This window comes from Kryptolebias marmoratus, linkage group LG10, assembly GCF_001649575.2.
Source record: "Kryptolebias marmoratus isolate JLee-2015 linkage group LG10, ASM164957v2, whole genome shotgun sequence".
NCBI classification, from domain to species: Eukaryota; Metazoa; Chordata; class Actinopteri; order Cyprinodontiformes; family Rivulidae; genus Kryptolebias; species Kryptolebias marmoratus.
This window is the reverse complement of record NC_051439.1, coordinates 9,292,195-9,314,619: the sequence shown is the minus strand read 5'-3', so window position 1 is coordinate 9,314,619 and position 22,425 is coordinate 9,292,195. Positions and strand designations below refer to the sequence as shown.

At 39.9% G+C, this 22,425-nt stretch overlaps 2 protein-coding genes across 2 annotated transcripts; both read left to right on the top strand.

Moving 5' to 3' along the window:
* Positions 1-12,067: 12,067 nt before the first annotated feature.
* Positions 12,068-14,741, top strand: LOC108235814 (actin alpha cardiac muscle 1). The gene is made up of 7 exons (XM_017416056.3): positions 12,068-12,225; positions 12,591-12,729; positions 12,920-13,244; positions 13,348-13,509; positions 13,751-13,942; positions 14,234-14,415; positions 14,493-14,741. The coding sequence occupies exons 2-7, from the start codon at positions 12,601-12,603 to the stop codon at positions 14,634-14,636; spliced, it is 1,134 nt and encodes a 377-aa protein (XP_017271545.1). The 5' UTR covers positions 12,068-12,225; positions 12,591-12,600; the 3' UTR covers positions 14,637-14,741.
* Positions 14,742-15,703: 962 nt separating this feature from the next.
* On the top strand, positions 15,704-18,491 carry gjd2b (gap junction protein delta 2b). Its single transcript, XM_017410724.3, has 2 exons — positions 15,704-16,185; positions 16,741-18,491. The coding sequence occupies exons 1-2, from the start codon at positions 16,115-16,117 to the stop codon at positions 17,582-17,584; spliced, it is 915 nt and encodes a 304-aa protein (XP_017266213.1). The 5' UTR covers positions 15,704-16,114; the 3' UTR covers positions 17,585-18,491.
* The last annotated feature ends 3,934 nt before the right edge of the window (positions 18,492-22,425 follow it).

The following is a 22,425-nucleotide window of genomic DNA, read 5'->3' as shown; positions in this document are numbered from 1 at the left end:
GTGCTTTCTGTCATCTGAGGAAAGGATAATAATGACAGGTCAGATTAGGCATCATACATGAATAACTGACTAACATTTTTACTTACACCCACCAAGTGATAGTTTTTAAATAATATCTTACTTCTAGGTCCACTTTTGAACCTCTGTTTTAAAACGTTCAGCTATGACCAGATCGATAAGCTAATGGTCTAAGCACGACAAGATCAAAACACACTGCTGCCATCTTCAAACAACTCCAATCTCAAATATTTCTTATAGGTTTATGCAGACACTGTTCAATCAACCGTTACACCGCCATCAACTTAGCAGTATTCAGTTATTTACAGAGAACTCTGACTAATAGCAAGTGCACTCTATTTCTCCAAAATGAGGTTATTCAAAGAGCTATCTACAGCAGGTAAGATGTTAACTGTCTGTAACCCTTCCACTTAATCCCACTTCAAAAGATCTAAGATGCCACGTTAATGATCATGCATAATTTACACTGCAATTGAAAATGTCAGCAGTTGCACAAAGTTTGTGTTAAGTCTCAACACAAGTGTCCCAAATATTCAACCACAGCAACAGATGGTCTGAAATCTCATGACACTAACATACTTTTCCCCGAGTCACATGAATGCCTGCATTGTGCAATACTTCCCTCCGTCAGGACTTCCCATTAGCAGTTTTCTCCCTGCTGGCCTCATGACAGTTCAGCTGCTGGTGCTCCTTATTGGAGTAAATTAGAGCTAACTGGTGGGAAGTGGCCACTGCTCACAAACATCATCTCTGGAAGTCTGCAGCAGGATCTGGGAGACTTGGGTACGAGTGAGAAGAAAACCAGAGGCTCACTTCCTCCAGAGGTTTTTACAACTGAAGGTGAACATGTCTTTTATACTCACAGGACAGGTATACAAAAGGTTTATTGTCGCTTGGCAAAGTTCTGATTTCTAACATTTGCTAAGCGCGAAGAAGTTACAAACTAACTGCATGCAGTAAAACTTCTAATTTAAAATGCATTTAACTCTTTCTTTTGCAAATTTACGGAAGGAATTTTAAAAAGAAGGCACTTAAATCATAGAAAAGTTTAAAAAAAAACTAAGGCAGACTGTTTTGAGCAATGATTCTTATTGTGTGTGTCTTTCCACTTTTAATGTGGAGACATTTACCAAGAGCACGAGATCCATCATGAGACGTGCTCATGTAGAATGTTTAATTTATTGCCCAACCCTACGTGACAGCAGTGTCACAACAGGAAACTACATACTACACCGAGTTAAGGCAGCAGTGGCTGGAGGCGAGGATCTGACCATTATGTCTTAAAGATTTAACAAGCCTAACAAATCAGTCTGACGGCACACAATACTTTCACACTCATAAAACCATCAGTTCTACTATCTTAACTTCAAGGCTGGGCCTCAGGGGCAGATTTTACTGGTGGATTTTGTCACAGAAAATATTTAAAGTCATACTCCTTCTCACTAACATAGCATTTTGTGGTAAAAATACTGTGTTATACGAAACATTAAGACTCTGGACAGCAGAAAAAAGGGAACAAGCTCAGGATAACAGCAGGATAGTCAGACTCCTGGCTGCTGTTTATCTGTGTTGACAGTTATGCTTATTACAAAAGTTTGCCATGATCTTTGCTGATCTGCTATTAGTGAGTGACTCATGTGACAGTCTTCAACACCGTGTCATTCAGCGGTCAGTTGACCTCAGCAGGCAGAGAGGCCTGCTGGTTATCGCTTGAAGTTGCCAGGCTTTATAAAGACAACTGCCTAATCTTGACAAGCACTTCGAGATCATCAACAGTTTTCATCTCAATCTGATAATCTTCCATCATGACAGAAGCATTGCAGCTGCCAGAAAGCTCTCATGTGCAATCTAAAGTGCCCCATCATAGCTGTTTATCAGATCAACTGACGCATTTGGCTTTGCAAAACATCTCCATTTTGGCTCAATTATCAGCCGTTCTAATTGTTTTGTCTTTCCTTCAGAACAGGATGGCCAGTTGCGGTTCGTGTTTCTGGTGCATCGTATGGCTGGTGATCCTGCTGTGCATTGGCTGGCCTCTCGCCATCACCTTAGGGGGTCTCTACGGCCTCATCAGTCCCCTCACCACATGCCTCGGCCTGGACCGACTGTCCGACTTGCTCCTGGAGGGGGCCAACATTGGTCGAACCTGTGCTAACAACATGAGACACGGCAAGCCCTTGTGTTGAGGTGATCACGAGCAGATAAAGGCAGCATTATTGTCTCTCTGTGGAGACAAGGCTTCTCCTTGAGGAGAACTGATCACATCTGTTTTGTGTAGAGATGACTGGCATTCAATGCATGATAACCTTTCTTCCAGCCTATGAAACATAAGGGTCTAAAAGGTCTGAAAAATTGATTCCACCCCTACTGTAACATGTCATTAACTCTGATTTTAAATTTGCATAGGTTTTTCATTTATAGTCTGTGTTTTCTGTTTAAATGATGGGGACACTGCGTGCAGAAGATAAGCGCAAAAATACAAAATTGACAATAGAAATGTTTAGACTTGTAAATGTCTGTGCTTAAACTTATAATGCGATTAAAACTGCTTTGAACTCGTCCTCTGTGTTTGTGGTCCGACTTCTTGTAGGCACTGTTAAGTTTGGAAATTTATGTCCATAAAACCAGAGGTGAAAGCAAAAGGAAAGATAAACAAAGTTGCTTATACAAACATGTTTCATACGCTAATTTTGTTTACTGAATGTGTCATATTTCAGGTTGCATGGGATTTACCCCCAGTAGATTATGCTGAAGTCAAGGCAACCACAGGTCATGCCAAGTTTAAGACTTATATTACGTAATTTCACATAATAACTGGATTTGGAGAATGATTATTGTGCTAATTTAAATTTTCATAGCTTTATTCTGTGTGTCTTGAAACAACTTAGGTCTAAAATGTGTTGTTTTAGATAAGGGCTCTGTAAGACCATCTAAAAAAATCCTATCTGCTCTTATTAGTTAACATATTAATTGAAAATATGAGTCCAAGAGTTGCTTAGGGTGGGAGTGAGATGACCTGGAAGTATCCAAGGGGCAGCCACAAGAAAAGCTGTTGGATTTTCAAAAATGTTAAGAAAAGTAGCATCAAAGTTTCCTTCATTAAGACAAGAAGAAAACATATGTATATTATATCAGTAAAATAGGATCATTTACAATATTAGTCCATAGAGAATGGTATTTCAAGCAAGCAAGGAAAAGTCACAAAACAGGAGTTAGTTATTGGATTCTCATTGCAGTTCAGTTGTCTGTAACATCTTGCAATTTTCTTCTATCACCTTTTCTTAACCTTGTGTCATTTCAAGGAGTTTATTAAAAGAGATGGAAGGTAGATTTTCTTTTTACCATTTGACCAGACTTCAAGTTGGTTGTTGGCCCTTAGTTTTGAACGTGCCAAAAAGACTCCAAGACAGCGTTAAATGAATGCGTTTCATGCTGATGACATTAGATAACTACAGATTAGCTACGCTCTACACTCTAGAGCATTTCAGGAAGTCCTAGAGCGATGTCTCTGACAGAGAAAACAACTTTGTGTTGACTTGACGTTTTGCAAGTTCAATAATCTTAAGCAAAAGTTAAAAAGTGGTAAAGCGCATCTGAGGAAAAGGCAAACTTAAAAAGAATATTATAATTTTTTTCAAACATCATCAGAGCTGTAAAACAGTTTGGAAATTTAAAAGGTTGTGTTTCTTTTAACAGTAGACTGAAAAGGACATTTAAGGCAAAGGGGGAAGGAAAAATTGTAATTTTATGAGTTAAACCGCAAGATTGCAATTTAGTTTGGCAACTAGACAGCAAACTTTCTAGCAAAATGAGAAGCATACCAAGTCTTGAGACTTATAAATAAAATATCTTCCAAGCAAACCTTATAAATATCTTTTTCTATAAGGAGATACTTATTATTCCCTTTAAGACTGTAACTTTCTGTGAGCTTTACAGCGAAAATGTTACAAAGGTTTAAAAAATTCTGTCTGAAGGTTTCGGAACAATTCTCTAGCTTCTACTCTTTGATAATTCAAAGGTTACCATCTGAATGAGAAACTAAAGCATTCTGACAAAAATAATACAGATTAAATAGTTTTAAAATAATTCAGATTTTTTGAACCAATTGAGCTTTGAAAACCAACATCCAGAGAAATGGCTTTAAGCTTAGAACCTTTAGCGTCAAGAAAGTTTGTTCATCAAATATGGCTTGTGAGATCTGATAATTAGATGATGCACCTCAATTTTGCACAAAGAAAGAAAGAAAATGAAAAAATATATAAAGCACAAGAAAATGGGTTCGAGAATTTATATATAAAAGATGAATTCAGAATTTAGTTTCTTCTCTGCCACTTCAAAACAAAAGCCATCTCAGGCCCGAGGCAAAATACATAAGCTCAAATTATGAATCTAATTTAGTCTAAAACAAATCCAAATTGAAATCCAATTCTATCCAATATTACTACAGTACAGTCACATTCAGTACATTGTGGAGGAGTGAGAAAGACGACACAGGAGATAGGTGCGATCACCAGGTTTACTCAGCTCTAACTGCCTGCCAGTACAAATGTTGAATCTAACGGTAAAAACAGTAACGGTGACAGTGTGATGTAAGCACCAAACAACAACATACAGTAACGTGATGTCACAGTAAGTGATGGTAAGCACTAAACAAATAATATTTTAAATGAAAACAACATGCCAACAGGGTGTGAGTGGAATCCCCAATGTGGTCCGCCACAACATCATAAAATGTCAATAAGTAAAAAAAAAGAAAAAAAAAGTTGTCCATCTAAGGAAACCCACAGATCTCATCAAATCTTCACTTTTGTGCAATCTCCCATCCTGAGCAGCACGTTGGCGACAGTGGAAAGGAATAATTCCCTTTTAACAGGAAGAAACCACCAGAACCAGAACCAGGCTCAGGATGGGCAGCCATCTGCCTGAACCGGCTGGGGTTTGAGACACAGGAAAGAGACGGAGAAACATGAAGCGAGAGTAGCAGCAGAGTGAAGAAATGTGGTCAGTTTGTCCTTCCAGCAGTCTGAGCCTATAGCAGCAGAACTAAGGGAGAGCTCAGGAAACCCAAACCAACCCTAACTATAGGATTTATCAGAAAGGAAAGTCTTAATCCTCGTCTTAAAAGTAAACAGGAAGTCAGCCTCACAGACAGAAACTGGAAGTTGGTTCCACAAGAACTGAAAGCTCTGCCTCCTGAGCTACTTTTAGAAACTCTAGGAACCAGAAGTAAACCTGCAGTCTGAGAGCAAAGTCCTCTGTTAGGAAAATATGGAACAATAAGATCTTTAATATAAGATGGAGCTTGGTTGTTGAGAGCTTTGTATGTTAGGAGGAAGATTTTAAATCCTGTTCTGAATTTGACAGGGAGCCAATGGAGAGAAGCTAAAACTTGAGAAATCTGATCTCTCATCAGAACTCTGGCAGCAGCATTTTTTGGACACCATATAAGAAAGAATTATAATAGTCCAATCTAGAAGTGATAAATGCTTGGACATCATTTTGTGACAAGATGTTTTTAAGTTTAATAATATTGTGCAAGTGGAAGAAAGTGGTCCTGATGACATTTTTAATGTTGGAGTTAAACAACATCCTGATCAAAAATCACACCAAGGTTCTTTACTTTAGTAATGGAAGCCAAGTTGATGCCATCCAGAGGCAGTGAAAGCCTGCAAAGTTTGTTCTGAAGGTGTTCAGGTCCTAAAACCACAACCTGTCAGAGTTTAAGCACAAAAAATTAAGTCGTCCAGGTTTCTGTCTCTAAAAAATAAAAACCAGTATGAGATGATTGCCCACTTAAAATTAGTTTTAAACTGTTGCCTGGTAAGAAACAAACAGTTTCAAACAGGTATTAACTTTAAAATGTTGTTTTAGGTATTTTAGAATTCAAAGGTCCTGGAGATTTAATTTAAAGGTTTTAGCTAATTATATTTAAGTTTAACTGACTAACTTTTTACCTATAAAATTGAAGAATTCTAATTTAATTAATTAATTCTAATTAAAAATGCAGTTATTAATGAATGATTGGATTTTTGTACTTTTGCCTGAGTATAGTTTGGAGTTAATGGTTTTGTTTTTATCTTGTCATATTTTCACATTGCTGGAGTCTTGCTTTCAGGTACATTTTCTGCATATTTGATTAAAAAAGTGGATTCCTGCGTTGTTACAGATCATTCTTACAGATTACATCAGATTGCATTTGAACTTTTCGAGAATTAAAAAAAAAATTCTTATAAGAATCAGAAAACTTTTCACTTTTTTCACAGGAAACTTCACAGTGGGATCACTGAAAAAGGCCCCCTTTCAGCTGAAGTTCTTCTACTATTATCTTGCAGAATACAAACTTTTCAAAGCTGCTGAAGACAGTCACACATGAAAGAGAATAAAAGTTTAAAAGAAATTGGAGGAACTAGTTGCCACACTCTCCTGATTTATTTACTGAGGGTAAAATGTGCATTATTTGACTCAGATCGAATGTTGAGACTGGAGCAGATTTAACCTTCACAACATCCCTGAAGCCAACAAGGAGGAACAGCGGCTTCAATACAACAATAATATTACTAATATGTTTCTGCTGTAGAGGCTCAATTCAACACTTTGACTGTATCAAAGCAAAAAACCTGTTTAGTTCTACCTTTTCAGGCTGAGGTGTGATGATACTCTGCTTACAAACTTAGAAGCTGTCCTTTTATTTTTGACTGCCATCACACATTCTTAACCGAATCCAAAATAGCTCAGGATTCCGTCCTTAGAAACCCCCTTAAATACTTCCTCAGATAATCTGACTGAGCAGCCTACCTACAAATCCGTCAGTGTTGTAGCTTATTCAAATTCAACTCATGAATATTTCATCTTCAATTCAAGCTGCTTTTCATCCTCATTTTCTAACCCTGATTGTTGACTGAGACACAGTGACAGAACCTCACTCATTCTTTGTAAAATAAATAAATACATAAAAGTTAGGTGGCTAATGCCCAAACGTGCACTGCAATATTCATGTGAGTGCCATACGAGACCTACTTAGATTGCTTTTATTTCTGCCCAAATCTGCTCCAAAATATCCCGAGGAATGAAGCCAAAGAAGTATCCCGGTTTTAAAGCTACTTTGTTTTTCCTCCCAGAAGCCTTGGCAGAGGATCCGCGAGGCACCAGGTCTTCATGCCGAGCTGACAGTGCTGAACTTAGAGAGAGACAAGCTGGTGAATTTTTCATCAGGGTCTGAGAGGGGCGATGGAAAAAGCTTGATCCTGTCATAGCTGCAAGGGGACCTCAGAGGCAGCGAGGAGCTCAGGCCTCCCCATTCAATTAACCACATACTGTTCTGTACTTTCATCTCCAATACACACATGTACACAACTACACCAGGAGGGAGTTGCAAGGAGCACTAAATTGCAAGGGCTTGAAGTTGGCCACTTCTTCAGTCCACAAGAGGGAGAACTCCTTCTTGTTTCCAATTTCCTAATTAGGAATTATCTGGATTTTGACTTTTTCCACCTGGTACCTAGGGGGGGTTAAATAACTTGGGTCAACAGAGCTGGAACTCCTGAGGAAATTTATTTCATTTCATGAATTTCCACAAATTTAGTTTTGTAAATAAATACTATAACAGTTACTAAACACAGTGATAACAATGATCCATAAATCCATCTATCCATTATCTGCCACTTATTCCGAAGTCGGGTAGCGGGGGCAGAAGCTTGTGCAGGGAAGCTTAGACATCTGTCTCCACAGCCAGGTCTCAGGACAGCCGAGAGACATAGATTCTCCAGTGTGTCTTGGCTTGTCCGTGGGGTCTTGTCCCAGTTGGACATGCGAAGAACATCTCCCTCGGGAGGCGTCCAGGGGGCATCCTTACTTGATGGACGAACCACCTCAACTGGCTCCTTTCAATGTGAAGGAGCAGCGGCTCTACTCGGAGTCCCTCCAGGATAACCAAACTTCTCACCCCATCTCTAAGGGAAAACCCAAATACCCTGCGGAGAAAACTCATTTTGACTGCCTGGATCCACAATCTTGAACAAGACCCAGGCAGCACCTCTTTCCCAACCCAGAGACAGCAGTCCACCCTTTTCCAGTTGAGGACCATGGACACCAGACCACATCATCTGCAAATAGCAGAGACGGAATCCTGAGGCCAATCAAATGCACCTTCTCTGTTTCCCGACAGCACCGAGAAATTCTGTCCATAAAAGTCATGAACAGAATCTGTGACAACAGGCAGCCTTGGCGAAGTTCAACTGTCACCCTGAAGAGGTCTGACTTATGAACCAGACCCTCGCACCATTTGATAGGGACTGAATGGTCTGTAGTAATGGACCCCAAACCCCATACTCACTGAGCACCCCCCACAGGGTACACTGAGGAATATGGTCAACAAAACATGTAGACTTATTGGGCAAACCCCCACGCCCCCTTGAGGACCCTAGTGAGGGTAAAGAGCTGGTTAGGTGTTCCACAGCTGGGATGGAACCCGCATTGTTCCTCCTGAATCTGAAGCTTGAGGCTTGGACTCTCTTCTCCAGCACCCCTAAACAGAGCTTACCAGGGAGGCTGAGGAGTGTGATTCCCACATAACTAGAACAAGCCCTTCAGTATTCCTTCTTAAAAGGAGAACCATCACCTCAGTTTGCCAATCCAGTGGCATTGCCCATGATTAATGAAACCGCAACAAATATCATTAGGGTTTTCCTTATTCTCAGTTTTAATAACCCGGACTCCTTTTACAGCAACTCTGACACAAGTTGACTACAAGCTTATTATGTATTTTGGGTAAAATGTAACTTCCTGTCTGAAGTTTTAGTAATAATATGTAAATGTTTGCATGTTTACTGCTGTCTCACTGGCAGTGAGATACCTAGCCTTAGACATTAGCATCAGCTTGCAGCTCATCACTTATTTAGTGAACTACAGAAAAAGGAAAACCTAGTTTCTTTGTTCTGCAACCCTCCATTTCACGTCTTCCAGCTTTGACCTTTATTTGGCCCCAACAATCAACCCAGGCAAATGTGACATCCTACAATAAAAATAAATCCTTTCAGACCATTAGTATTGAGTGAGTTTTTAATGAAGAACCTAAACGCTCCAATCCTGTATGGGTTCATCCCAATACTAAATCTGCCCATAATCTGCTAAAGCACAAAATCTTCCCCTCAGGGTTCCTTAAAAAGGTGTGAACTCTGTCCACGATGTGACATTCCCACACATAATCAATATGCATGTTTTTTCACATTTTCCTCCTTAGTATCTCATCTCTTCTGCTGAGTAATGTAGCTGATCTCCAGAGGGGATGTTGAGCATGAATGTTCATCCAAGTAACAACCGCTATGTTTAGAGTCACAGCATGAGACTGTGTGAGCAGGCTGAACGAGTCCCACAGTCTAATCCAGGCACTGGTCAAAGACTTTCACACTCACATATGCAAACAAAAAAAAAAAATTACAATTACAAAAGGATATTCCTAAATCTTTGCCGCTCAGAAAATTAGAAAAAAGGCAGTAAATGTTAAAAAATTACAGATGCACCCATCTCCTGAATGAGCTGAACATTTTGATATATAAATAGCTAAAAAAAGGTATGTAGAAGTAGTTAGATTGAAAAAACATAAAAAATGAATAAAAACCTTCAAAAACAGGGAAGTATGAATGCTGAATCAGCATTCGCACTAAACTCTTGTCACTATTGTAGTTCTATCTTTGAATTTCATTAGTGTTATGAGTAAAAATGTACTTAATAAATCTATTTATCTTTTTGTTTTGTTCCTTTCTTCTTAACTAAGTTGAATAAAAACTCATCTCCAACACCAGCTCACTGGAACCAGTTGTTCAAGCAGCTTAAATTTATCCCACATTACTTGTTCTGTTATACAACTGTTGATGTGCTGTCTTTATTTTTCCATGTCTTATTATGTGCATGTTTTGCAAAGTAAAAAGTACATTTGAAAAACTAAAAATTAAAATGTCATTTTTAAACAATTTATGTATTTTAGCCTGAAGGCAAACCCAGGTTGATCTGCCTTTACCTTTTGATCTTTACAGCGGTTTTCCCCTCCCATACGTTGTCTTAAATAGTCAAAAACAGTTAGGATTGTTTGGATTCTGGGACAAAAGGACGCTTAAAGCAGACCACTGCCTACAATTCATTACATAAGACCCAAACAGAGTCACACAGTGAAGGGTTATGGCTCGGGGTCGGGTGACAGCAGCATATGATTCATGGCTTGCTGTGCCCTTTTGTCTTGTCCTCCTTGTGGTGGGACCATCCACTGCTTTTAGCCAGTGTTATTTTACAGCCTTTAGAGCTCAGTCTCAGTCTGCTTCAAGTAAACCGGCCATGTCATTTCCTGTGTCTTTTCCTTTCCTCTGCACAGGAAGACGGAAAGAATAATATGGCATATGTCACAACAAGAGATGTCCTTTTCTTAACTTAATGTTTGGAGGTTGGAAACAACAAATAATATCATAACTTTTGATTTATCTGCAAAGGTTTCTTGCAAGAAAGTAATACACTGACTTTATGTATGTACAGTTGGAGCCATTTGTGTTTGCAGGACAAATTCAATGTGTAATACTCTACATCATTAAGTATTTCCAATTGTTAAACTGTCCCTACATGTGCATTAGTGCAGATTACAGTGAATGCAAACATCCATAGAAGGCGAGTAAAACATGAATTAATTGAATTTAAAGTTTCTACACGTAAAACTTAAGCATGTTGCACGACCGCATCAGTATTTAATATGTGCACACGCTAATCTAGATTTGATTCTAAATCTGTTTTGAGAGAAAGGAGTAGAAGAAAAAAAGAATGTTTGTCTGCAGGATAACTCCCCCCTCTTTGTTGAGACAAAACTGAAATGTGGGGTTAAGTGAAACAGCTGCTGGCACCAGCTGGAGGAGCAAGTGCTTTCTCCTTTTGGCACGGTCAGCTTGGATAAGTCTTGCCACTCTACAGATATAAAAATAACAACAACAACAAAAAAAAGCAACTGATTTACTAATATTACAATGTAAGTATGTAAAGACTAGAAGCTGAGAGGGTTTCAAAAGACAAATGTGATGCCAGAACCCTCCTAAGCAATGCGGGTCTCAGATTTAAATAGCCTGTGTCCTTCTGCAGGATGGTATTATGGCTCGCAGCCGAAGTTGTAAGGCGATAATGTCTTCACCTGTGTCTGTTTGTTTGTTTACTGTGTTAGCAAAATATCTGATGAACTACTGGTCAGATTTTGATGAAACTCTCAGAAAGTAACCACTGAATATACATCTATAACTGATTAACTTCAGGAGTCAACCCCCATTCAAGATGGCTACCAAAGCTAAGGAACCTTAGCAACATAAAAATGGCTATTACTGAGTCAATTTTACAATTATTGAACTACAATTTAGTCTGGTAGTAGCTGAGAATTATTCTTTACATATACTCTTAATTGCTAATTGTTACCACAATATGTGTTTTTGAAACTTTGACATTAACTATAGGAGTCAACTCAGTCTGTCTGTTAGCAAAATATCTTATGACCCACTGGACAGATTTTAATGAAACTCTCAGAAAATATTCATTGGATGTATCTCTACAACTGATCACCCTTTGGAGCCACCCAAGTTAATGATGGCTGCCACAGCTAATTAACATTAGACAAAACATAAATGGCTATAACTCAGTCAGTTTTACAGATTTTGAGCTAAAATTTGCTGTCACAGTAGCTGAGAGTCATTCAGAACACATACTTTGGAGAAAGAAAAAAAAACTCTGGCATGAAAGGCAGGAGGCCTTATACATTCCATAAAGGAATGCTAGGTTTTTAATTTACACTGTGTTAAAAAAACAATAAATATTAGATTAATAATATATAGAGATGTAAAGGTTTGATAAGATCAGGTGTACTTTTACTTTTCTTTGTTTATTTTTTTCTAGCTATGTTACAGTGATTCATCAGTAGATCAGAGGAAAGCGCATCATTGTCCTCTGGTGCTCTTTGCTCTCCTCCTTATATGGACGGCGGGCACAGATGTCCACTGGGGAGTTCCCTTTCCCCCTCATGCCATTCATGGAGCGCCTTTTGTCAATGGAGCAATGAGCTACCAAATATAGAGAAGGGGTCGCACAGCTTGGCCTCTGCAGACGCTCATCAGAGTATAAATCGGCCCGACGTGACACCTCGACACCCCCCTGGTTTACATACTCAAGATTCAGCCCCCTGGAGCTGATCTGGTGAGTATCCACACGGATCACCAGGACTGCATAAGAACAACGAGTTAAACATTTTATCACACGAGGAAGGATGGAGGATTTTAACTTTTCATTAACAAACTGTCATCTGTGGATCGTCTCATCTTAATGGCCCGAGGAAAATCAGGCGTTTGGAGAAAAATAATGGCAAAAAACTAACACATTAATTTTTAAAGCAACATTTTTACAAATTTTCAGAGTAAAGCTTTCCAATATCAAGAATTCCGCAGCAAATTTGACATGGAAATGACCCTTTGTTTGTGCTTTGCTGCCTGTGCTGTTTATGTTAAAATGACTCATTCTAATCCAAACCTGGTATTTTATCAGTGGACTTAATCTCGTTGCAGATCTGACACCATGTGTGACGACGAAGAGACCACCGCCCTGGTGTGTGATAACGGCTCAGGCCTGGTGAAGGCTGGGTTCGCCGGGGATGACGCACCCCGCGCCGTGTTTCCCTCCATCGTTGGTCGCCCACGTCACCAGGTAAAGTAAACCATCCACAACTCAACAACCCCAAATACTTTCTACAACTTCAAATGTTTACATCACACAGAAGAAACGGTCGGAAAACTGACTGGTTATCCGTGCGTAATTACGCGCAAAACTGACCATTCGTTTATTGCGCCGATTTCTGAAAACGGATGACTTCTTACAGCTGAGTTGTGGTTTATAGGGCGTCATGGTCGGTATGGGACAGAAGGACTCCTACGTTGGGGACGAAGCGCAGAGCAAACGAGGCATTCTGACCCTGAAGTATCCCATCGAACACGGCATCATCACCAACTGGGACGACATGGAGAAGATCTGGCACCACTCATTTTACAACGAGCTGCGGGTGGCCCCGGAGGAGCACCCCACCCTGCTGACAGAAGCCCCCCTGAACCCAAAGGCCAACAGAGAGAAAATGACTCAGATCATGTTTGAGACTTTTAATGTCCCAGCCATGTATGTGGCCATCCAGGCCGTGCTGTCCCTGTACGCCTCTGGACGTACCACAGGTACGACGACAGAGCCCTCAGATACAGAAGAGTTACTCTGACAATATATAACAAAAATCAAGTTTAATAAAAAAAAAAAAAAAACATTGATGTCTGGTTGTAGGTATTGTCCTGGACTCTGGAGACGGCGTGACCCACAACGTGCCCATCTATGAAGGTTACGCTCTCCCTCACGCCATCATGCGTTTGGACTTGGCTGGTCGGGACCTCACAGATTACCTCATGAAGATCCTCACAGAACGTGGTTATTCTTTTGTAACTACCGGTGAGTGGAAAGTCCGAAGCTTGTAAAAAATGTATTTAATTGATCATTTTTAACAGTAAAATCTGCACTTTGTTTCATTGACTCGTGCAAAAAAGACATACAAAATCAGACTAATTGTTTTAATTGTCATAATAAGTTCTAATAATTTACTCTATGAAAACCGAATAAAAGTGAGGTATTATCATACAATAATGTTTTAAAATGGACAGGTTTGACAATATCATCGTTTGTTTTCCTGAAGCTGAGAGAGAAATCGTGCGTGACATCAAGGAAAAGCTTTGCTACGTGGCTCTGGACTTTGAAAATGAGATGGCCACCGCCGCCTCCTCCTCCTCCCTGGAGAAGAGCTACGAGTTGCCCGACGGTCAGGTTATCACCATCGGAAATGAGCGCTTCCGCTGCCCGGAGACCCTCTTCCAACCCTCATTCATCGGTGCGTAAAGGCGAACTCAGACTCATTGATGATTTTCTCTTAATGACTAATTCGGATAGGTAACAAGTTATCCACTGATCTGCCACTTAATGACAAGTACACCTGAGAAATCTGACTCCGCAGGTGGTGGTGGTGGTGATAACGGAGGGGGTGATGTTTGTCTCACAGAGCTCACAGCTGTTGGCGGAGCTGTCCGTTTCAGCACCTGTTCTAACAACAGATAGCGGCCCGTTTTTTGCTACAGGGTGGGGCCCTTAAAGACTCACCCATATTTCCGCTTTGTTTGCACAGGCATGGAATCTGCTGGCATCCACGAAACCACCTACAATAGCATCATGAAGTGCGACATTGACATCCGTAAGGACCTGTACGCCAACAACGTCCTCTCCGGGGGGACCACAATGTACCCGGGCATAGCTGACCGAATGCAGAAAGAGATCACTGCTTTGGCCCCCAGCACCATGAAGATTAAGGTACCCACAGACTTCCTGTTAAACGTTAAAGCTGCATGTCTGAAGGCAGATTAGCACTAATGCGTTTTTGTTCATAGATCATCGCTCCTCCTGAGAGAAAGTACTCTGTGTGGATCGGCGGCTCCATCCTCGCCTCTCTGTCCACTTTCCAGCAGATGTGGATCAGCAAACAGGAGTATGATGAGGCCGGACCTTCCATTGTCCACAGGAAGTGCTTCTAAGCATCAAGCCCCCCTCCCCCAAAAGCAGTAATTCATGTGTTGTCAAAAGTCTTTGTTTACGCTAGAGAAATTTGTATGTTTATAAATAAACCAGTGCGCAACCTAGCCTTTTCTTCTGTCGTCCTTCTACTCACGTGATGGATGAGTAAAGGTTACTGAAGCTTTGAATTAGTGCAGATTACAGCGAGAAAGAGGATCAGCCACCTCATGAGAAAAGAACCCCGCCAAGTTTCAGCAAGTGGCAAAACGCTGTCACGTGATCAGGAAACAGGGATCGAAGAAAGCCAATATAACAAAACATGTATTATACATAAACTGAAAAAATAATTCTAATATAATGTAGTTATGGGGTCAAAAATACGAAAACAAAAAATAAAATTAAAACACGCTGCGCTTTGACTTCAGCCAGAAAAGGACAATCTGAGTCTTATTAGTGGAAACACAATAAGTTGAAGTCTCAGAGTGATACTCAGGGCGGGGTCACATATTTTACTGCTATTTTTAAACTTCAGCGAGAGAAGCAGGCAGGCAGGCAGCTTCATAAAGCGATTAGCAACTCGGATGATACTTTCACTCTGTCACTGTATTCACAGCGTCATCTTCGCCCTGAGGTGGAAGCAAGAGCTCTGCCAGCCGGGCCAACAGCCTGTGACATAGGGGAAGGACACCTCTGGACACGGGGGGCAAGATTGGCTCTATTTAGCTCACAGCCACCTCCATCCTTCCGGGTGTGGAGGGAAACATAAAAAAAGAGTTTTGTTAAAGATGTGAAATGCGTAAACGTCTGTATATCACAGACAAATTAGCCACACAGAATCAGAAACGTCACCTTGATCATATGAACACAGTGCAGATCCAAAAACTGTTACAAAATAAAAGATCTAAACAGAGATTTTATTGAACAATATGATTTGAGGTTAAATATCCATTTTAGAGTCGTGCTTTGACGCTCTGGACAAAACACTGTTCTATCCAAAACTCTGGCACTCCTGGCGGTGCTCCTGTCTGCGCTTACGTGACGCACAGGAGGGGAGGGGAGGGGGGGACACTACTTAAAGGCGGATTAACGCTGGCAAGACATTAAATCCAACCTGCCTCCATCCAGACGCGCGGCGCAGCCAATCAACCTGATGTGAAGATCGAAAATAGGAGGGCTTACAGTAATCAGCCCTCAGAGTCTCATGAGCAGGAACAGTGTGGCACCGTGGAGGGAGCGCTCGGCACAAGCAGCAGGACGCTTACTGGCGCTGCGCTCTGAGAACACAACCAACCAGATAGCGCAGAGAGGGACACGGGGGGGACGGGGACGGTAGAAGCATCCCGTCACGGATGCGTTTTTAGCCCATTTTGGACGCGCTGGACCCTAAGAACACCAGACAGAAGCCGGACGGGAAATAAGACGGATTTTTTCCCCTTTTTTTTGGAGGAGGATTTGACCAGAGTGCAGTTGAACCCTCGTCTCCTCCGGATGCTCAGAAATGGGGGAATGGACTATACTAGAGAGGCTCCTGGAGGCTGCTGTCCAGCAGCACTCTACTATGATAGGAAGGTAAGATGATCAACAAAAAAAAAACCAAGAAGAAACCCAGCAGCCTCCAGGATCGTCTTTAGCATGGCTCCCCAGTCCCCCGTTTCTGTGTTGTTTCTCCAGGATCGTCTGTAGTGGTGTCCAGTACTCCGTGTCTGTATTGTGGATCTTTTCTTGTCGTTCCTCCTCCGTTTTTTTGTCCTCCTCCTAAACGAGACAGCTCCGATCAGACAGCTGTCCTTTAGGAACCTGGGATGGTGCTGCAAAGTCAAACAGGCTAAACTAAAATTCATTTCATGTGTTCATTCATCCATTTATTCATTTTGATGTTGATTGGTGAGTTTCAGGGGAAGGATCACACAGGTAGAATCAAAGTAACGCCAACTGCTCACGTGCCTTAGTCATTAAATCACAGCACACACACACACGCACACATAAGAAACGCATTTTTACTCAAAGAGCGTCCTGTTTCAGCACTGGACAGCTCCCCAAATTGGCGCACAGCCTAAACACTTCCACATATTTTTTTTTTCTTTTTTTTCTTTTTACATCTTTATTTGTTTGCTTGCTTTTTAGGATCCTACTAACAGTGGTGGTCATCTTCCGGATTCTAATCGTAGCAATAGTTGGAGAAACTGTCTATGATGACGAGCAGACCATGTTCGTCTGTAACACCTTACAGCCGGGCTGCAACCAGGCGTGCTACGACAAGGCGTTCCCCATTTCCCACATCAGATATTGGGTGTTTCAGATCATCATGGTGTGCACCCCGAGCCTCTGCTTCATCACCTACTCGGTGCACCAGTCGGCCAAGCAGAAGGAGCGCCGCTACTCCACAGTGTACCTAACCCTGGACAAGGATCAAGACTCCCTGAAGCGAGACGAGAGCAAAAAGATAAAGAACACCATAGTGAACGGAGTGCTCCAGAACACAGAGAACTCCACCAAGGAAGCTGAACCGGACTGTTTGGAGGTGAAGGAGATCCCCAACTCGGCCATGAGGACTACAAAGTCCAAAATGAGGCGGCAAGAGGGCATCTCCAGGTTTTACATCATCCAGGTGGTTTTCAGGAATGCGCTGGAGATCGGGTTCTTGGTGGGCCAGTACTTCCTGTACGGGTTCAACGTGCCGTCCGTGTACGAGTGTGACCGCTACCCGTGCATCAAAGACGTGGAGTGCTACGTGTCCAGACCCACAGAGAAGACGGTGTTCCTGGTCTTCATGTTCGCCGTGAGCGGTTTCTGCGTGGTGCTGAACCTGGCCGAGCTCAACCACCTGGGCTGGAGGAAAATCAAGACGGCTGTGCGGGGAGTGCAGGCTCGGCGGAAGTCCATCTATGAGATCAGGAACAAGGACCTGCCGAGGATGAGTGTGCCCAACTTCGGACGCACACAGTCCAGTGACTCTGCGTATGTGTAAACAAGACATAACATACATACAAACAAAAACACAAGACGGGAGACGCCTGATTTATGTCATGACTTTTTAAAAAAGTGGGCAGATTCTATTAATATTATTTATATTTGATTTATTTTCTATTCTGATTTTGTTTATGGACTTCATGGCAAGCGTGCTGACGTTTGTTTACTTCTTTATGATTGCACTGATGCAACTTTTTTCTTAACATTTGTACACTGTAAGATGTGTTCACAGACTTACTCTTTGTGGGCTGTTCTGCTAAACTTGAAGAGAGCAAATGCAAAAAAGAATATTGCACTAAGAGGTGAACACTTGAGAGCCTGATTTTATCCAACTGTGCTACTGACCTGACTTAAGATTTTTTTTCCCACCCATTTTTCTGGAGCCAACTTTAATAAGGGAGAAAAATAACCCATTTGACAGAATAAAACCCATTCAGATTTATATAAATCTATAAATCCTTACCATTGTTCAGCATAAAATACATCAGCTTGATTCTTTCTTGTTTGTTTTTGTTGCCTGTGTCGCACCACTGACCTTAATGTAACCATTCCACTGCTTAAATAGCTAACTTTGCAAAACAGTATCTGGTACATTTTGCTGCAAAACGCTAAATGTCTGTGACTTCCTTAATTTATGACACACCAAAGCGCCCACTGCTTTTATTTGTGAGTGTTTTCTTGCTTTTTGTGTAATCAAGTGCCATACTTGTATATAAACAAATATAAAATATAAATATATGTATACTATATAAATATATAATAATATTAATCATGAAAGCTGATTCCCTGCTTGAATTATGCTTATTACTGGCAATTTTTTAATTTGCTTTAAATGTATTTGTTGTTATTTAATTGAGAAAAAGGAGGAGTTTTATTTTGCAAATGACTGGGAAAAGAAATGAAGTGCTAGATTTTATATATATATATATATATATATATATATTTATTTATGAGTCTCCCCAATCAAAGGTGATTAAAACTGGGAAAAAGCACAAATTGACATTTTTCATCATAGAATGGGCAAATAAAATCTGCTCTGGTGCTACAGTTTTTCATAGAACGGTTTTAAATGTAACCCTAAGAGACCAGAAAAAAAGAAAACGAACATCCTTTCTTTTTTGTTCTGTGGAAAATAAAAGTGGGATTCATGTACACCAGAAACGTGTGCGATGCGGTACTTTGTGTACTCTCCTGTGGCTTCTTTCATCACACAGAGATCCAGTGGAAGTTTTGCACTGCTGCAGTGAAAGACGTTAGCCACACCCACTACTGCAGGACACACCTTGTGCAGAAATCTCACCTCTCTGCAATGTGTTGCAATCCTGATGCTGCTTCTATGAGGCACATCAATACCTATGCATCATAATATAGTGCTCTGAGGGAACTTTTAGTCTTTATGGGATGCGTCAAATCAGACCTAAACCTTGAGCTGGACATTCATGGGGCTTTAATGTGAATTTATGGCTGTTTTTGCACTCTGCAGGAGAGATAAAAAGCTGATTCTGAACACAGAAGGAGCTACACCTTTGGGGTGCTTCTCCAATTAAAAAGAATGAAGTAGTCTGAACCGAGAGGAGGGCTGTGTGCTCCATGTGAAGGTCAGAGTAAAAACAAAAGATGCAGAGAATTAAAAAAAATAACTATATTAAAAAAACACAAGGGACAGAGGCTGAGAAAGAACTGAATACCTACAGAGGATAAATTAAAAAGGAGAAGCGGACCATTGTAGGTTTTCGCGGGGAGGATTGGTCTCTTCATGATTCCCCTGCAAGGATGACTCTGCAAAGAGAGGCAGAAATCAAAGAGCAGCAGTACCTGCACATCCATCTCCAACTCTGCAGGGACTTCAGATTTAGTTGAGGGGAAAAAAAGAAAAAAAAAAAAACAGAAGAAAAAAAGAGCTGTTTATCAATTTCACTCTGATCTAGCTTCACTGCAGAGTGCAGACTTCTTTCACTTTTAATAGTATTCAATTACTCATTAGGTGCCTTGTTGCAGTTTGTTTAGTTTAATAATCACAAATTAAAGTTTGTAGAACAACCTCTTCTGAGAAAATCTTAAAAATGAAGCTATTTATCCTGAACACCATATTTAAAAACAGCCGTCTCAGGTTTAAGCCTTTGTAGCATTCAATTAGAGTTTAAATTTGATGAAAATAGACAAATAATTTGACTAAGACTGAATGTATTTTAAAATACATGTGTGTTATAGAATTCAGAAGCAATTGTAATAAAATTAAATGCTTTATTTTTTTATAAATGCATTACACTTGTGTCACAAATACGTGCAAAATAAACAATCAAATAATCATACTTTCATGTGGTATTGTTTAGGCATAATTAAAAATATATAATGTTCAAGCTAAAACAAAGTTTTACAAGGTTAAACTTTTTTTCATTTTGCATTTGAATGGATCTGATTTTGAACGCAACAAAGTGGAGAAATGAGCCTAAAGATTCACAAACACCAGGCAAGAATGTAGAAACAACACCTGAGCTATTCATGACAGGCAGGCACTAAAAATAAAGGTTTCATGTTCAGTTTCATTAAAGGTGCAAGGTTATTTTCTGGTCAGCAGAATGGCGGCTTCAGGAGCTCAGAGTAAAGAACTGAAAGTAGAACCAATAAACATTCAGCCCTCAAGAATATGAGCTGATAGATGTCAGTTTAAAGTAGCTGAAGCAGAAACTTTAGCTTTAGTCTTACTGCCACTGGAGAAGACTAGTCAGAGCTGAAGTAAAATCTGAATATATCTACATTTGAATGTCATTTACATGCATTTCTTGTTTTGCACTTTTATAGTTAAAATTCTGTTTCGTTGATGCAGCAATGTTAGTTATTTAAAAAAAAACACCAATGTGGTAATTGTTATGTTGACCTTCTCACTGAAGAAAAACTAAAGAGAAAAAAAGCCTCCTTATTGTTTTGAGTTGAACATAAAAAGAGAAAAACTTCTCGCTGAAAATGTGCTGCAGTAATTTTTTTAAAATTTGGCAGCATTAATTTAACTCTAAATGATGCAGTGAGAAGCTTTTTATACCTTAAACAATTTGAAAAGGTTGTTAAAGAGCCATCTGAAATGGGAAAACAATCCTGAGTAACATAAAGCTTAAGTTGTGAACAAAAGGGTATTTAGGGAACATGAGACATCATTTTCATACATGAACTGGGCATCCCAAAGTCCAAACCTAAAACACCTAAGATCTTGCATGATCTGGTAGCTTAGAGTATATGTATTATGAAAGACTCAACTATTAGCCCACCAAAACTGAGCTCAATAATTGTAAAGCTAAGATCAACTAGCTGTGGCAGTCATCTTGAATTAGGTTAACTCCGAAAGTTATGTACATCAAGTGATTTCTTCCTGAAAGTTTCATTAAATTCTGTCCAGTGGTTAATACAATATTTTGCTAACAACCAAACAAATGAACACACACACACAGGCAATTCCATTCTTCTTTTCAGGGCAGTGGTTGATAAAGCTAATTTAAGGTTAGGAAGTATATGTCATGATTTGAGAGTGTTTACATTTTAGTAGTGAACTCAAACTAGCAAGCTTGGGCAATTACTTTATGATAATGATATTCTAAATTTAAGGCTTCATAAAAATAATACAGCTGTAGAAATTAACATCTTTATTCAGCTTTGGATAGCATTAAATACAACAAAATATTGCCATCTGGAATTTAACTCTTAATAATAGGTGATGATACAGAAGAGTTGTGGTTAGAGCTAAAATAACTACATATAGCTTGAGTACTGATTAACCTATAGATATGACACATTTCACTAGTGAAAATAAAGATGGAGGATGCATAATAATTTATAGCTGCTTTGCTGCCTCTGGGCCTGAGCAGCGTGCTATCGACAAGACAAAAATAAATTCTAAAGTTTAAAACAAGATATCATTAGCTTGTCATTTTTGTCTAAGTTGGATGATGCTGCAGGACAAGATCAAGTCACATGTCAGGAAATCCAGCAGAAAATGGCTTCAAACTAATTTCAGTCTTTTAGATAACAGAGAAACTGCAGAATGAGCTCAGATCTCATCTAATTATATAAGCAAGCTGAAATATGTCTAGTGTGATTCCTGCAGACCACACTCCTGGAATAAGAAGAGCACCTAAAATATATTTAAACCCTCAAGTAAGTTAATAATAATAATAAAAATCCACCCAAAACAACACACACTGTTTTGTATCTATGTATTCCACTTTTGGGATTCTAGTATGAACTGATGAGCCAAAATATTAGAGCCAACCACTTAATTTTATATTTATTCCACTGGGTGTAAGAATAGCTATAATCACTGGGATGACCTGGTGTTTGGCACTGAGATGCAGTTAGAAAATCATTTCAATACTTGTGGGTTGCATGGAGGACCTCAGTGAGTCAATTTTATTCCAGCACAACTTCTGGTTGCTAAGACAAATTAGTAATTTGGAACATTTGGAGCTCCAGTGTTTTTTGAGCAGTTTTTAATGCAAAAGTACAATTGCAACAAAATGACACTTAATATCAGAGACTTAAGCTTGCCAGAAAATGAAATTGTAAGTCGATGCTTGATGTAATTTACCTGAATAATTAGTGTTTATAATGTTGCAACTAATAGGTGGACGTCTTCTTTAAAACCACTTATGTTTTTTACAATCCACCTCAGTGTAATAGAGTAAAAGTGACTTTTCATGCACTGCTCTGCAGTTTTTTAAAAATGTGATACCCTAATCCAGAACTTTCATCTGGGAGTGAATCCTCCAATCCTTTCGGCAGCGAAACAAGCACATTTTTCCACATTTTTCATCTTGTACCTCCTCTTTTATCTGAAAAAAGAAAGCTTCC

What these genes read in the sequence shown, in the direction of transcription:
- gjd2b (XM_017410724.3), top strand. Translation starts at nt 16,115, where the DNA reads ATGGGGGAATGGACTATACTAGAGAGGCTCCTGGAGGCTGCTGTCCAG. An exon ending in CACTCTACTATGATAGGAAG is followed by an intron (nt 16,186 to 16,740) that starts GTAAGATGATCA and finishes CTTGCTTTTTAG; the next exon opens with GATCCTACTAACAGTGGTGG.
- LOC108235814 (XM_017416056.3), top strand. Translation starts at nt 12,601, where the DNA reads ATGTGTGACGACGAAGAGACCACCGCCCTGGTGTGTGATAACGGCTCA. An exon ending in TTGGTCGCCCACGTCACCAG is followed by an intron (nt 12,730 to 12,919) that starts GTAAAGTAAACC and finishes TGTGGTTTATAG; the next exon opens with GGCGTCATGGTCGGTATGGG. An exon ending in TTATTCTTTTGTAACTACCG is followed by an intron (nt 13,510 to 13,750) that starts GTGAGTGGAAAG and finishes GTTTTCCTGAAG; the next exon opens with CTGAGAGAGAAATCGTGCGT.